A 15,904-nucleotide genomic window follows, 5' to 3' on the forward strand; every position below is an offset into this window, starting at 1 on the left:
CGACATGCCCAGTCACATTTGTGTACCCGTATCCTGACGTGTCCCCAAACTGTCAAACCTCCCATAGAAAATAAATAGATCCCTCTCCGTCACTCTATCAATTTCTGTTTTGTCTGTCGCTCTTAACAATAGCACTGCTACAAACAGCCACAAAAGGAAAAGTGAGTAGCAAGGTAATGAACATTAAAACAGTAAGAGGCTAGAGAGGGTAGAATTAGTGATTAGTGATAAGTAAATGATGCGACATTTGTACCAGGTGTGTGCGTGTGTGAATGAATAATCTATATATAGAGATATATCAATAGATAGACAGATAGATATAAAAAATACACACACACACACACACACCAGAAGCGCTTACAACAGCACACGTTAATAAATGCTGTATATACATAATATACATTCCCATATATACATGCATACATAAAAGAGACACATTATTTACGTGTGTGTATTTAATATACAACATCTAACTAAAAACACCCCAAAAGACTGAGGTTAGAACTGTCACTATCTGAGGAGAGAGAGAGAGAAGTGTGACTCACAGTGTGTGATATCAGGAGGCCCATAGGGATCCGATAGGTAAACGCTGGTGGGCTTCCCCACCTTCAGGTACACTACATCAGACGTGTTCTTCAGAATGGCTACGGCTTCCTCGTGACTGACCTCTTCCAGGGTGTAGTTGTTTACCTGGGAGGAGGAGGAGGAAGGGGGGGGGGGGGGGAGCCCAGGGTTACGTGGACGCACGATCGGTGCACTGCCGATTGGATTATGACGACAGGCTGCGTGTGGAGGAGCGGTAGTGGAAAGGGGATAACTGGGTTAAACTCTGGTTAAGCGCCCCTGCGCCGTGCGTGTGGACATGCGGGCCCGGCCACTCCCGCTCTGACTGACGGAGGAGCTAACGTGATTTTCTCAGGTGAAACGGCTCTCTTGCCACGGCTTGTAATGCCGCCTCTGCTTCCGGCCCCCGGTGTCACGTGACCGCGATCCACCAGTCTCTACTCACCATGAGCAGCCGGTCTCCGACCTGCAGCCGGCCGTCCTTCTGCGCCGCGCCGCCCTCGATGATCTTGGTGACGTAGATGCTGTTGTCCCCAGGGATGTGCTGGTTCCCCACCCCACCCGCGATGCTGAACCCAAGTCCTGCAGCCAGCCAAAGGGACAGGGGGACAGGATTATCAGCATGGCTTCTGTACCCTTGCGCAACACCTTTCACAGTCTCATCCCAACCTCCATGTATAATGCTTCCCCCCCTTTAAGCCTATTTTGGAATTGCCCTTTGTATAGTAAGTGCGTCGCCCTCAGTCACCAAGGAGCACTGACGTGTAATCCTCTGATACACTCAAATGCAGCCAATGGACATTTTTCACACTGCAAGTCACACAATGCACTACAGTGGGAATAGGCGCTGCTCCAATGACGTCATCTGTGCAACTCACAGGCACCTGATGAACTGCAGGGTGCCTGAGAGCGGTGAGACGAGGCAACCCTGGTCAAGCCTACCCAGCCCTATCGCCACTGGAACCGAGCCAGGTTGGCCTGGTCCTTGCCGCGTGAGCCAGTCTGAAGGCAACCCTTTCCTTCTCTTTACATATCACCAGAGCCACGACTTTTCACCAAGCTGACACCTACATCATCAGCTCTGAAAAGCCCAATCAGGTTTTCTTCCACTTCAAGAATGAATGCCGTTTCCCTTTCTGCGAGGAAAACAAATCCATTTCCACGATTTCCTGACCACCAATCATCTGACATTCGATTATGTCCTCAGCAATTTCATTACGTTCGTCTTAATGATCAATTCTGCACTGAGCAAAGTACACGTTCTTCGGAGGAAATGAGTGATTTTATTGCCCTCCTCCAGGGAACAAGGACCCGGCATGAAGCGTTGCTAATATAATGGCCAATAAACCCAATTTCTGTGATCCGAACATCAGGGACGAGGGACAATTCTGGTAAACTGTGATGACATGTAATCCATCTCAAAGACAGACTTGAGGAACATGCCCCTGCCGGTTTTCCCTCTCGTTGAAAAGCAGGATGGAGACTAGAGCGAGAGGCCCACTGCTCAGAGATGCACCCTACAGCACTGCCCACCAGAGGCAATAAGGAGCGCGGGATTTATGTACGAGACTTGGTTCTTGCTGACATTAACTTACCTCGGCTGAAATAAAATAAGCAAAGCTTTTTTTGTTCTCTAAACACTTTGTATTCCTCCATCAGGGAGTGGTGTGCTTGAAATGTCAAACAGGCATTCGACGCACAGGGGAGTGGACTCGTAGGGCTTTGAAACCCTCTGTTTTGGGTCCGGAGTCTTTCTCTTTTGCCCAGAGGATTTCCACTTTCAAATGCACAGTGCTGATTCATGTCCAACCACTTAATAATTCATCTGAGTTATTTTTACATAGCGGAGGTTCGTTTCACCCGGGGGCGGTGTTAGCTCCCCTGAAAACCACTGTCAACACCCTTGGGCTTTCTACGTGAAACCTGTGCATTTTCACTTTACCGTGTCCTGGCTGCAGACATTTTTTTGGCGGGACGACACAGGGTTCAGTGAGAATGGAAATAATGTTTCCACTCTGCCACTGGTGCAAAAGGACACTGCCGCCCAATGTCTCTTACTTTCAGCCCAAAGGAAGGCATAAGTAATTGTTCATTGTTTCTAATGGATGTAGGGGGAGGGGGGATTACAGCAGGGAAGAGTTAAGCTGATCTCCATTGATAATTAAGATTCATAAATGACCCATATAGTTCTGGAAACATCTATAAAAAGAAAACCCCACCTTTATTCTAACAAGGCCCTAAGAGGCCAAGAGTTGGATTCAAGAGGCCATTCAGTCAGCTGTTGCTGAGGCTCACAGCACTAACACCTGCCAACACCAAGTAGCTTCAGGAAACGACTTTACAACCATAAACAAGTATAGGCAGCTAAATTACAACATAACACACAAAAAACTGAATTACTCATTGGGAGAGCTTCCAGAGCTGCACTTTCCCTCCAGGTGTGATTGGAATAAGAGACATTTTCTTCTTCAAAAATAAAAGTACTCCAGAAATAAAAAAGGGAACCCGAGAAGAAAGGAGCTGTGCATTTCAATAAATCTAGGAACATTGTTATTGTCACTAATACTACTGTTATAATAATAGTCATTATCATCATTGTTGCTATTACCATCATTTTCTTTTCCTTCACTGTTAATCAGTGTCTTATGTACCCATTTATTTTACCGCAGATTGACTCATTATTCTCATACGACACTGTTGACTTGCCTTTTGTTATGTGATAAGCAATGGCAGTATGTACACAATGCAGAATACATCATGCCAATAAAGCATTCTGATGGGAGGGAGAGGGTGATAAAAAAAAGTCTTGAGCTTGACTGAGGTGAAAGGGAGAGAGAGAAGAAAAACCTTTTGGTCCTTTGATGAGTTTGATTTCGATGACCGTCTCCAGCATGGGTCTCCTCCGCCTCACGTAGAGCCGCACGATGGAGCCGGCCACCTTCAGGGCCTCCACGGCCTTGCTGTGGGACACCTCGGAGACGTCAGCGTCATTCACCCTCAGGATGCAGTCGTTCACTCTGTGGAGGGGGGGAGGAAGAGAGAGACAGAGAGAGAGGGAGTGAGGGAGGGAGGGAGGGAGAGAAAGGGAAGGAAGGAGGGAGAGGGAGGCAAGTGGAGAGAAGGAGAGAGAGAGAGAGAGAGGGAGAGACAGAAAGACAGATGGAGGGAGGGAGGGAGAGAGGCAGAGGGAGGAAGGGGGAGAGAGAGAGAGAGACAGGGAGAGAAAGACAGAGAGAGTGAGGGAAGCGTTAAGGAAAGAGGCCTCGCTGCACACATTTCGGGCCCTGCTGCGGTCCGACCTCTGGGGGGGCAGGGGGGCCCAACATCCCCCGCCCCTTCCTTTGCCAAGGACAGAACTCTCCTGAGGGGTGCTGGGGGGGATCAGCTGAGACCCCGTTCCCACTCGCAGCCTCCAGAGGCATGCAGCCGTGATGCAGCCAGAGAGCGAGCGAGCGAGCGAGAGAGAGAGAGCCTCTGCGCCAACACGTCTGCAGTGCCTCCTGCTAAAGCACAGTGGTGGGGACTCCTGCTAAAGCACAGTGGTGGGGACTCCTGGCTCTTGGCCTGCGGGGCCACAGGTTTAAATCCCACGGGGGCACTGCTGTAGTGGCCTCCAGAAACATACTGCACCCCTGCTGCTCCACTAAAAATCCAGCCATATAAATGGATCCCAGAATGTGTGTAAATGTGTGAAAATCCAGCCATATAAATGGATCCCAGAATGTGTGTAAATGTGTGAAACTCCAGCCATATAAATGGATCCCAGAATTTGATAATGTGTGAAAGCTTACTTGATTGCATGTGACGTCTTCTCACACAGGGTTATCTGCAGAGCCAGTAAATAATAGTACCAATGTGAGCTTTTCGAGTGTCCTTTTAACCTGTTTGACTCCACAAAGGCACGATTTGTAAGGTAAAAAAACCCCCATTGTGCATTACAACACGGGCCTCTCTCAATCGGTTGCAGTATTCCGTAACCCATTCAATTTCTTTGAGATGCCAGGCCCATTCCCCTAATGCATTTGTCTCCCGTCCTGTCTCCTCGAAAACAAACCATTAATTGTGATGTCTGCGTGATTTATCCTGGACCCATTACATTCGAACCCCTCCAAAGTCAAGCAAGGATATAGCAAGAGAATGTATCCAGTGTAATTGCTTCTCTAAATGGCAGTCACTCTTGAGTGAAAGCAAATTTCATATAGTTAATATTTCATTGGCTATGTTCCAAGGCACGCATTATCAAGCACCTGGTTTCCTGCACTTGTCAGATACAGGAAGCTTTCCTGTGGAGGAGGGTTTGGGGACAGGGTTTTTTTTATTATTATTATTTTTATTATGTATCTCAAGACGCTGTGGATGTAATGCCAGCTACGCACATGAATGGTCCATTGTGTCACTCAAACATTTTGGCATGATAATGTATCTCCCAGCACCATCCTGCTTACCTTCATGTGCTAGGTAAAACACCACTGTGCTTGAAGAGTGAGGGAAATTTGTATTTCCAGGGCTCGACAGTGCGAAAAATTCAGCCCGAGCAGCGTCTTTTTTTTTTCCCCAACAAAAAGGTTGATAACAACAACAACAATGACGATGACGCAGTCATTGCGCTGAACCACGTGTTGTCTGTTGAAAAAATCACGTGATCGTAGACTTTTTTTCGGGTGTTTAGAACTAAGAACAACTACTTTATTATAGAGATGTTCATACCGTTTATACTGTGTATACAGTTTAAATAAGTTTAAAGTATAAATAATTACATAATTATTAAATTAAGTTTGAAGCAGGAACGGTTAAAAACCTAGTGTACTTTTTGTATTCAAAAAAATTTAAATCATTTTGCTTGTAAATGTCTCCTCGTATCCCTTTATTAAGGAAAACCACATTATTTGATAAATTTTCATTGCGCCCCTAAAGTTTCAATTTAGGAGCACATGTGCTCCTTGGGAAAAAAGTAAGCGTCAAGCCCCGATTTCTCTTTCATCTGTGATCTTCACGAGTGAGCACACCAAGAGCCAAACCCCTCCTGAAGCCTTGACCCCTTCATGAACTATTCTTCAGTGTGAAAGAATAAAACGAAACAAAACAAAAAAAAAACTTGCAGCCTCTAAATTCCCCGTTATCTGCTGATGATTAAATTCGTGTTTTCAAGCTGGTTGCTAGGATATCGTCTGACTGGAAACACCAAAAATATGTAATGTGCCTGGAAATGAAACACGCTGAATATATGCAAGTGAAAACGATTGAAGCTTCAGCCCTTGTAATGACAGGGCAAAGCACCGCACTGCAGATAATCAACCGAGCGCTCACAGGGACAAAACTGAGAATTAGCAAACTTTTGTGCCGAACAAGTAATTGAGAGGGCTCAGGCGCAGTGCGAGGCCATTACAGAGCCTTCACCGCAATCTGGAGGCATCAGCTAAAAAGCGGCACCGGGGAGCATCCCCTGGGAGCAATTACAGCCGCACCGGTGAGGCCACTACGAGGCTGAGAGCTTTAATCACAACCAGCGGGGACCAGCGGGACCACGGTGACATCACCGCTCCAGGAATAGCAGTGCGCGCACGTACTGCTGACTGATCCACTTCTGAACAAGCCGCTGCGTTTTTTGGGCAGAATACGCAGTACCCGGCTCTGCTCCGGTGGCACACTTATCGTGTTACCAAGCTTATCGTTACCCCCGTCGAAACCACCAGGCCCCCTCTTAAGTCTGCTCATTCCACTCAAGCCTCGCTGACATGCTCATGTGCTGGTTGCGTGTTCCTGCTCAAACCCGGATGATTTGCGCATGCGCTGTCTGTGTGTTCCTGCACTAAGACAATGGAAAACATGTGTATCTTTGGATGGGGCTCTTGGGTGTGTTAACAATGTGTTAACAAGCGGTCAGAACAACGGACCATAAGAACAGAGACCATGGTCAGAGGAATTGATCTTATGAACAGAGACCGCAGTCAGGGGAATGGCCTGTAAGAACAAGGTCCGCGGTCAGGGCAAGGGACCATAAGAACAAGGACTGTGGTCATGGAAATGGACAGAGAGGCTATATACCTGAGCCGGCCATCCTCGGCCGCCGCGCCGCCCGGGATGATCTTGGTGATGAAAATCCCGGGGTCGTCTCCGATGTGGGGGTTGTCCGTCCCTCCAGCAATGCTGAACCCCAACCCAGAGTTCCCCTGCGGGATGGGAGAATACAGACATTAAACAACGAGCACAGCACAAGTAATTCTGATGCGAACGCTCCCATGTAGTGAAGTGCCTCTCTGCGACACTGTGAAAAGCACCGCATTGACACAACCCCTACGCCAATTAGAACAAGAAAAACAATAAAAGGCTGATGCACTCGTTAGCGAGCGCGCTCAAGTGCTGCTGCAGATGAACCTGATTCAGTGTCTAGCGCAATCACCCCCATTTGTTTTTTCAGCGCGGGAGAGCTCAGCTGCGCGGGCCCCAGCGCGTGACCAGCATCACGTGACCGGGACCCCCCCCGGGGGCTGGCCCTCCGCACGCACACAGACGGACAGCTGAGCTGTGGGCGTGACGCGGTGTCAAAAAAAACAACACCTCCTATGGTCCATTTACATCAGAGGCAGAAATTAAAAGCGAGGGGGACTTTTTCAGGAAACGACGATGACATGCCTGTGACACAACACGAGATGCTCTCTGCAAAACAGACGCGATTAGCATGATGACTTCAGTCCTTAATGCAAATCTCTCCTGTCTCGGGAGTCAATCAAAACTTCGCATGTCTGCCTGACACATATCTCAAAACTAATGTCAGCTTCTGACTAAACTGGCAGCGAGGCGCTCTCTTTGGGAGCGAGGCACTCTACTGATTAAGCCTCAACAGACCCTAAATGCTTTGTTGATGAATGCTGTGTGGCTCTCTTTTATGATCTAAAAAAGAGAGAATAAAAAAAAAAGAGACAGCCCTTGTCCGGGGTGAGCTGAGAGGTAGCGATATCTCACTTTGACACTCTTGTCACCATTTTAAGCTTGGAGATTGGGCTGTAAAGTGGAGGTCACTGATCCAAGGTGATGACAATAACACAGTGTCACACAGTGTGGCTGGGTGGAAAATCGCCACACTGTGCTGCTCTGTCCTTACTCAGCCCAGAGAGCGCAGCAGTCCTGATGCTCCACAGTCGAAGGGATCACAACTCCCCTTGGTTGTTTTGACCTTTCCCGTTGTTATTGCTTTGTCTCCAGCCATGTGTGCCCTGTTTCGGCTGTCAAAATGTCATCTGAGGTCTGCTAAGCCTCTTATCGGCCTGGGCCCTCTCTAATGAACCGGCAGCATCGCCCATGTAAATGCAACTGCCCGCTGTAGCGCCGTGGGACTGAGAGTACCCAGAATGCTGCAGTCCTCATAAATATTTGTAAGGGAATGTAATTAAAGTGGTCGTGTAGAGATCAATTAGCCTTAACGGAGAATGAACAGACAGCTTTTTTTTTTCCTTTTCGGTTGGGAAATGCTTTGGGTTTCTTTACTTGCTGATCTACAATATACTGAATATGGGGAAAAAGTAATTGCCTAAGTGCCTCACAGCAAACCATTACTTTTGGCTGCCGATGAACAAATTGCTTCTGTAATTCTTACGGTGATGGAAGAACACCTGCTCTTGTACACTGCATGCACACAGTAAGAGAAACCAAGGCTGTTTCAGAAAAACATTCCAGAAAGCGATAGGCTTCCTGCCGAAACAAAGACAACCGGCCGTCCATTTGAACTACAAACATTACATCATCTCTGGCACTAATGTGCTTCCAGCAGTGGTCTGAAGGTTGTTCTTGCAAGGTTTCGATTGTGGGTCGATGGCAGGCTGGGATGTTTGCTCAGGCTCTCTGGGGGGGGGGGGGGGGGTCACGCTCAGCAGGTGTCTGTGTGAGGTTAAGCTCGGGGCTGCTTTCACAGCGTGTCATCATCTGGGCCGTCAGCATGCGCACTCTCCCGTCCCTGTGCGGCGACAAAGCGGCACAGTGACAGCATGCTGGCCGTCACAGGGTTGAGTCACACAGTAGCCGGCTCAGTGCAGATCGCTTCAGAGATGGTATGATACTGCGTAGCTCAGCACAGCAGAACCAACGGCCTGCTTGAAAGCATGCTCGATTCGTGCGTTTAATGGCGTTTTGTAGCGTTGATCTCAATATGCGCCATGGCCATGGATATCTACCCCCTAAAATGGGTGTAGCTCAATCGCAAAAGCTGTGGGTGATCAGTGAGAAAGCACAATTTGAACTGGTTTTTCCCCCACTTTTGGTTGCCATTCGTGAAACTCACCCGTTCTAACGTGATCTCCTCAAATTCATATTCGATTTCAGTCCCGTTGACCTATAATAAAAACAACACAGAACAAAAAAAAAAAAAAAATTAGCATCACCCAGTAAGTTCAACACTGGAGGTGTTTTCCCTGAATCACATCCCCTGTAACACTGCAATCAAACAAACAAAAAAAAACTTACAGAAATAACATGGCCATCTGAGGCCACTTGAGTTACATGAACAGAAGGAGCATATTCTCCTGACAGCTGCGACCAACATGTCCCCATTAGACCGAAACTAGACACAGAAATCTGAACTGTGCGCATACAACCTGGATAAACCAGTGCTAGTGACAGGTCTTAGGGAACAAAGAGGCCAATCTCAGTTCCAGGTTCATTGTTTGGAATAAGAAGGTGGTTTTCAGAATGGGCTCACAAGCCCTGCATCCATAAGTTATCCAAAAATTCCCCCCAAACAATACAGTATCACAGTATCACAAGTACAAACAATGACTGCTAGCACTGAGTTAGCTATACAGCAGCTGCAGTAACTGCGTTATGCCTGGTATGACCAACCAAATTATTCTCCCACAGTTTGAGTTTGAGAATCTTACTTGATTTTGCTGGCAAATAACATTACTTCTGTACTGCAATTAGAAGAATACAAAGTAACAGTAAAGTATGGATTTTTCCCCAAGGTGCCCTCCTTTAGGAGAAACAATTGATGGCTACTTGCAGGTCGGAACACAGAATTGCCTTGACTACCGCCTTTGGAATGACAATGAACACGCTGCCTTTTCAATTACCAGACAAACAGCAACCTAATATCCAGCTCATGCAAGTCTTTTCAACTTAATTGCCTCAATCTGGTGGCTGGCTGTAGCCTGAGACATGAAAATCCATATCAATTTACCTGCTGCTACGATGGGGGCAGCTACCCAGAGAAATCTGGCTGTTTCAGAAGCGCTCCCCCTCACATACAGTGGCCTTATGCAGCGCTCATACTTGAGAGGTAATGATAAAAGCACTTGAAAAGAGGTCCCTGGAGTTCCCAAAGAAATCACATCACAACAGCTGATGAATATGGGCCAGTACCTACTCAACCAATCAAGCTTAGAACCCAGCTTGTAATGAGGACCATTCATTTATTCTATTAACTCACACAAGACCGAAGATGGCAAAAGATGAAAATAATGGAGGCAGAGAGAGCCTGTAGAAAAGACTAAAAAAAGTAAAACAGAGTAAAGTGAAGGACTCCCTTTCCATACTCTTTCAGCTGCTAAATGTACTCATCCACTGAGTCATCTCAACAGAACTGTGTTTTTAACGTGTTAACGCTTTTAACGCCTCTCAGCTTTCAGTAACGATGACTGACTGCTATTCACTTATTCACTTTAATTCAGGTTAGTTAATAGCCTTTGGTGCATAAAGATTTCAAGTTGTTTCCTGGAGTGGTAATTACATTCCCTGCAGTTAATGACATGAGAAATGAACAATCACTTTATGGTGGCGTTTTTTTATTTTGTGCGCATGGAGTGTCGGGGGACCATGTCAGCTTTTTTGACAAACCACTACTCAGTAGAACTGTCATGCAAGGAGTTTGTATGTTAAGAGCCCCCTTCCTAAAATTAACATAACCTTCAACAAGATACATAAAACCCATTAAGGAACTTCTCCTTCAAGGCAAAGGAAACAAGTGTGTAATTCAAAAATTTAGATTTTCGCCTGCAAAGTTATTAAAGTTGTCCTTGACATTGGAATATATTTTTAAAGATTTAACTTCATTACTCAGTTTATTTACCCTGCATATCAAGAACAAAATGAGTTTTCATGGGCAATTCAGACCCAGTGAGCAAGCTAATTTACAGCTGGGTCCCCTTCAGCTGTTTAAACAAACAGAGACCGAGAAAGCTTTCAGAGAGAGAGAGAGAGAGAGAGAGAGGGAGAGGAGAGAGAGAGAGAGAGAGAGAGAGAGAGAGAGAGAGAGAGACAGCAATGAGAGAGGGAGAGGAGAGAGAGCGAGAGAGAGCTTCCACAATTAAACTGACCGTGTCGTAACACCACTTTTGAAACGATAAGCATGTTCATTCCAGTATACAGCAAAAACACAAGAAAAAGAATGCAGAAAGAAGAAAAAGAAAGCAGATGAACCCGAGAGTGTGTGCTGCTGCAGTCAATGCTGTGGAGGGCACCTGAAGTCGGGGAGGCGGAACAGGTCAAGCGCGCAGCGCTCCCCGGGCCCCGGCTAGCTTACTCCTGCTCCCGAGAAAGCGGGCAGCGCTCCCACGCACGGGCTCCCAATTTTGAGCTGGGAGTGAGGCAGTCGCAGCACATTCACGGCTGTTTGAGAACACATTCATCATGGCAGCGTGAGCAGGGCTGCGTCTCTGCGCCTTTACAACAAAGGCTTTCACGCAAACCTCCGTAAGACCACAGTTTAAATCAGACACGCTTTGAAAAGCTGGAATCTAACAGCCTCCCGGCTTGAAGAACCCAGGCAAAAGAAAATCCGCAGCTCTGCCTAAAAGAGGATGGAAAAAAAAAAACATACCGAAACACAACTGGTGAGATGCGGTTGTTACAACACTCTAAAAATAAAAAGTGCAGAAATAAACAGAGTCTGTGCTCATTAATGGCGCTGGCCATCATTAACCGAGAGCGGAACTACTTAACGGGAAGGAAGCAATTTGTACGGGGGGCTCTCTTCACAGTCATTCATTAGGCTGGAAACATCAGCTGAGGATGGTGTCATGAGCATTTTTTAAGGTCAAGAAAAACGTGCCCTTTCCATCTCACTCCCCTGAAGAAGTGACCCAATTATCTGGAGCAGGGACGGCATTTGCAGAGCGGGGTGGATCTGCATTTTAAATCCAAAGGAAACGGAGACCTGGAGTCATTCAGAAGATGCAGCAGAAGAGCAGGTGATTGGCTGGATGGGGGGGGTTCAAGGGAGGCAAATCCGCACGCACACGTGCCCGCTCACACATGCCCCCACATGGAGCTTGCAAAGTCCCTGGAAGGGACGCTATATCTGGCACAGTGGCCGCTCATGTCTCCACTGTAATTGCTGCCATGATCATAAATAAGGGTCATTATGGTATGGCCTGTCAGATGGGCGACTAAAATACAGATGAGATATTACATTTACATTCATTTGCATAGTGAACATCCTCATCTGTGGTGACTTGCATAGCTTGAGTGTGTGTGTGTGTGCGTGTGTGTGTGTGTGTGTATGTAGGGGGTACAGAGGTGATGCACGTGATGTCACAGTAGGCGGAGTCACTGCGAGTTACACCCACTGAGTGGCAGAAAGACTTACTGAGTGGCAGCGTTAGCGTTCAGCTTGAATGCCGGGAAAACACAAAAAACACATCTAAACCGGGAAAGAGCTGTAGTGCGATTGACTGTACAAATAGATTCAACAAGAAATCGGAGCTATCTTTTTGCAGACTGTCGAAAGCTAAAGAAAAGAGAAGTAAAAGGATCACTCCAATTCGCAGAAACAACTGGAATCCAGGCAATGAAACGTGTGGCTTACAGCTTTCCAAATAAAAGTTGTAATAAAATAAAAATATTTGTACAAACCTGTCCACATACAACCAGAATATCCATTGGTGTCCTCGTCACTTTAATTTCGCTGTTGAGCGAATGATCGCTGTTTGGAAAATTAAGCTACGAAGCGTTTTCCTCATAAAGGGCGTCAATGGAGAGTTTTGCTTTTTTGACAGGAGACCGTGTTTATGACATGTGAGATGTCAGACATATTTGGTGATCATTGATCGCTCTTTTGAGACATTAAGCCACGTTAAGCTTTTTCCTTATAATGGGCGTCAATGGAGAGGAAAACGCTTAACGTGAGGAGATAACCATACTCCCAGGATTTCAGTTTTGATTTTTTGACAGGAGGAAGTGTTTCTCACAAGAGATGTCCAAGAGAAATCTGGTGATCATTGATCGCAGTTTTGGAACATTAAGCCACGTTAAGCTTTTTAGAATGTCCCGGCTTTTGTATGCCTTCAGGCTTTGCTTTGTGTATTTCCCCGGCGTTGAAATCAGGTACATATAAATGTCAGGAAACCCGATTCCTGGCGACATGTCAATGTCCATGGACCACTGGTTCTTTGGTAAGGATCACTGTCGAGTCCAACTGCCTTTAATTTAAGCAGATAATCGTTTGTTTTACTCCCGTTTCGCAGTTTCCCCTACTAAAGGCAGCCATGTTGTAGGATGTTTTGCCACTCAGTCCGACTGAGGGGGCGTATTCCGGCGGGAAAGTGACGTCAGTGCATAACCTCTATACAAAATAATCAAAATGCCAACTGAAAAAGAGCCTGTACAATCGTTTCATATTAACATCAATAAATACCAACATATTCCTGCTATAAAAGATGTTTTATATAAGCACTATAAAAAGTGGGTTCATTAAGCAATGGCATTTGGAAGGGGTCAAATAGCTCGAGCCGGTGCCCACATTTCAGGTGTACCAGTCACAGAAATGACAAAATTATTGAATGTGTCAAGGGGTGGCAAAAACCATGAAGACATGCCAAACCATGAAAAAGTGCATCAGGAAAGTTCAATAGTGGTAGGAACACAGGTTGGTTGCTTAAAAACACAAAATAACAGCCTCAAAAAGTGCCACAGAATTGAATTCACTCCTCTGTGACCCAGTCTCAACAAAAACTGTATGTTGTGACCTTCATAAGGCTGATATTTATGGCTGCCGTTTGGCAACTGCTTGTAACCAAGGCCAATGTGCAACAATGCGTAACCTGGTGTTATGGACACAAAATCTGGACCTATTAGTAGAGCAGAAAAGAATATGGTCTGATAAGCCGTCTTTTTCTCCTACATTCGGTCAGGTTTATGTTCACAGAAAGCCAAAGGAAGACTTTGTCCTATGTTGCCTGTTCAAAACTATTAAACATCCAAGGATCTGTTATGGTATGGACAGCAATATCATGGGAGCTACTGGGTCCAATTATTACTGCATGGTAAAATTACAGCCAAGGAACCCAAAGGGATTTTAGATGCCCGGGTGCACCCTAGGGTGCAAAAATGGTTTCCTCAAGATGTTCCCATATTCTAAGATGATAACACACTGCTAAATGGATTCAACAGAGGTTTCATCAAAGCCAAGATGAAGTAAAACACCTTCCATGTCCTCCACAATTATCTGACCTAAACATCAGTGAGCATTGACGGGAAGTCCTGGAGCATAAATTGCAGAGTAGATTTCCACCATGTTCACCTGTCACAGAACTGGAGGCTTTCCCTCTTGAAGAATGGTCCAATGAGAAACAGTACAAAAGTTCTCTAACAGCATTCCAAGAGGCACTGAAGCTGTTCTGAAGGCAAAGGGTTAAAGTCCTTATTAGTTAATGAATTTTCATATGATGTTAATATAAAACTTAGTACTGAAATCTCCACTCTTCCCACTTTCTTATCCACTACTCAATGTCATCATCTTAAGTGTTTCATAATGTCACTGGTATGAAAGGAGCTTGGTGCAAACGCAGAGGCAGGTTTGAGAAAGGCTTGCGCGGCTAATGACTAAACATTCCTCATAAAGTTCGATCATAGACGATGTATGGCCCGCTCTGCTTCAAATTAAGTTTTCCAGAAAGCCAGCGGAGTCCATTTGGAAACAGGATCACCATCTAGCATTTACAGTGTGATAAATCAGAGAGAACAAGTAGTCTTGCCCAATGAAACAAAGCACGGAAGAACACATCATGCCAGACCTGTGCCCCAACATAGCAAGGCTTAGGGGTATAGGAATCTTTCCCAACATGAAGAGAGAATACCTGTTATTACAGATAAGAATTCAATTCAGTAAGCTTCATCCCCGAGAGGCAGCTCAACTCTTTATAGTTTCAGATGGAAGGGACCTAAACAGATGGCTCTACCTGTGTACTTCTAATGACAGCCCAGGAAATGTACTCAGACACCTGGAGGAGAGGGCCCTTCATTGATCTCATGATCACAGCCATCACAGCGTGTCTTGTGGTCGGAAAATATGGGTCATAAATTCACGGCAGTATGCAACTCGCTACATATAAATCAGAATAAATATAAGGTGTCACATGAATAAGGGTTATATAAAGTGCGCTTCATGGCTATGAGCTTAATGTCAAGTAGAAGCAGCGCTCTGGTAATTGAAAAGGCACTGCTCCAGGGAGCTGACATTTTCACATCAACATAATCATTACAGATACTTCTGGATGGAGCAACTTAAAGGAACATATATTTATTTTACACATGTACACATTTTATTTACATTCAAATGCGGGGTACACTGTTGTTCAAGCCTGTATCATAAGAAAATTAAATAATTAATCACAGTCATTTGGACTGGAATGAATCTGAAAACTGGAATGATGTATTGTGAGATTACAGCACCTCAAAAAGGGTAATTATTTTCAAATTTGCAATGTCATTCCCTGTTGACACTGAATACTTACAGATATTAATTTGTTGAGTGATTAAACTGAGGTTTGGGGTGATGGCAGCGTGTAATTTTTTCATTAAAGGTGGCTGTTGGGCGTCATCTCTGGTGTAGAACCCGGTGCATGCTACGGGTTCTTCAGCCCCTGTGACATCGCACACAGCTGTGCTGGGAAAAAACCCCTCCCCCTCCCAGAATAAAAAGCCAAACTTTGGGAGGGGCACCATCATAATGCCCTGATTCATCCTAGGAGGCTGAGGCCATGTTTACTCTCAGACATCTCTGAAGTAGGCAGTAACAGATATTACAGATGACTGTAAGCATAAAACTATTCTCTACTGACAATACGTTCATCGATCAGTTAGATGAAACAATTTGTGCCCTTATATTTGTACATAAAACAGCACCTGAAGTCTTGACCCAATAAACTATTATTAGCTGGCCAAATTTTGTTATTTAATACATGTGTCTATGTGGATCTTGTAAGCACTCTACCAGCAAAAACACAGCATGCATTTGAAAATTACCCCCACTGAAAGTGTTTGGATGGCCCAGTGTGCTTTGCTTACAAGAACAACAGTACTTTCCAGTGATCTGTAATCACACAACGGAGTAGCACGCCAACCCCATTACGTT

At 45.6% G+C, this 15,904-nt stretch overlaps 1 protein-coding gene across 6 annotated transcripts in view; it reads right to left on the reverse strand.

The window, feature by feature from the left end:
- dlg2 (discs, large homolog 2 (Drosophila)) overlaps nt 1-15,904 on the reverse strand; it is a 220,566-nt gene that overhangs the window by 59,902 nt on the left and 144,760 nt on the right. For all 6 annotated transcript variants that reach the window (XM_036522959.1, XM_036522962.1, XM_036522961.1 and 3 more), the window contains 5 exons: nt 8,840-8,890; nt 6,610-6,734; nt 3,412-3,581; nt 1,010-1,146; nt 546-690 (listed from right to left, as the gene is read on the reverse strand). In XM_036522959.1, coding sequence (XP_036378852.1) covers nt 546-690; nt 1,010-1,146; nt 3,412-3,581; nt 6,610-6,734; nt 8,840-8,890 — 628 coding nt within the window. The remainder of the gene's footprint in view (nt 1-545; nt 691-1,009; nt 1,147-3,411; nt 3,582-6,609; nt 6,735-8,839; nt 8,891-15,904) is intronic.

This window comes from Megalops cyprinoides, chromosome 3 (assembly GCF_013368585.1).
Source record: "Megalops cyprinoides isolate fMegCyp1 chromosome 3, fMegCyp1.pri, whole genome shotgun sequence".
In the NCBI taxonomy this organism is placed as follows: domain Eukaryota; kingdom Metazoa; phylum Chordata; class Actinopteri; order Elopiformes; family Megalopidae; genus Megalops; species Megalops cyprinoides.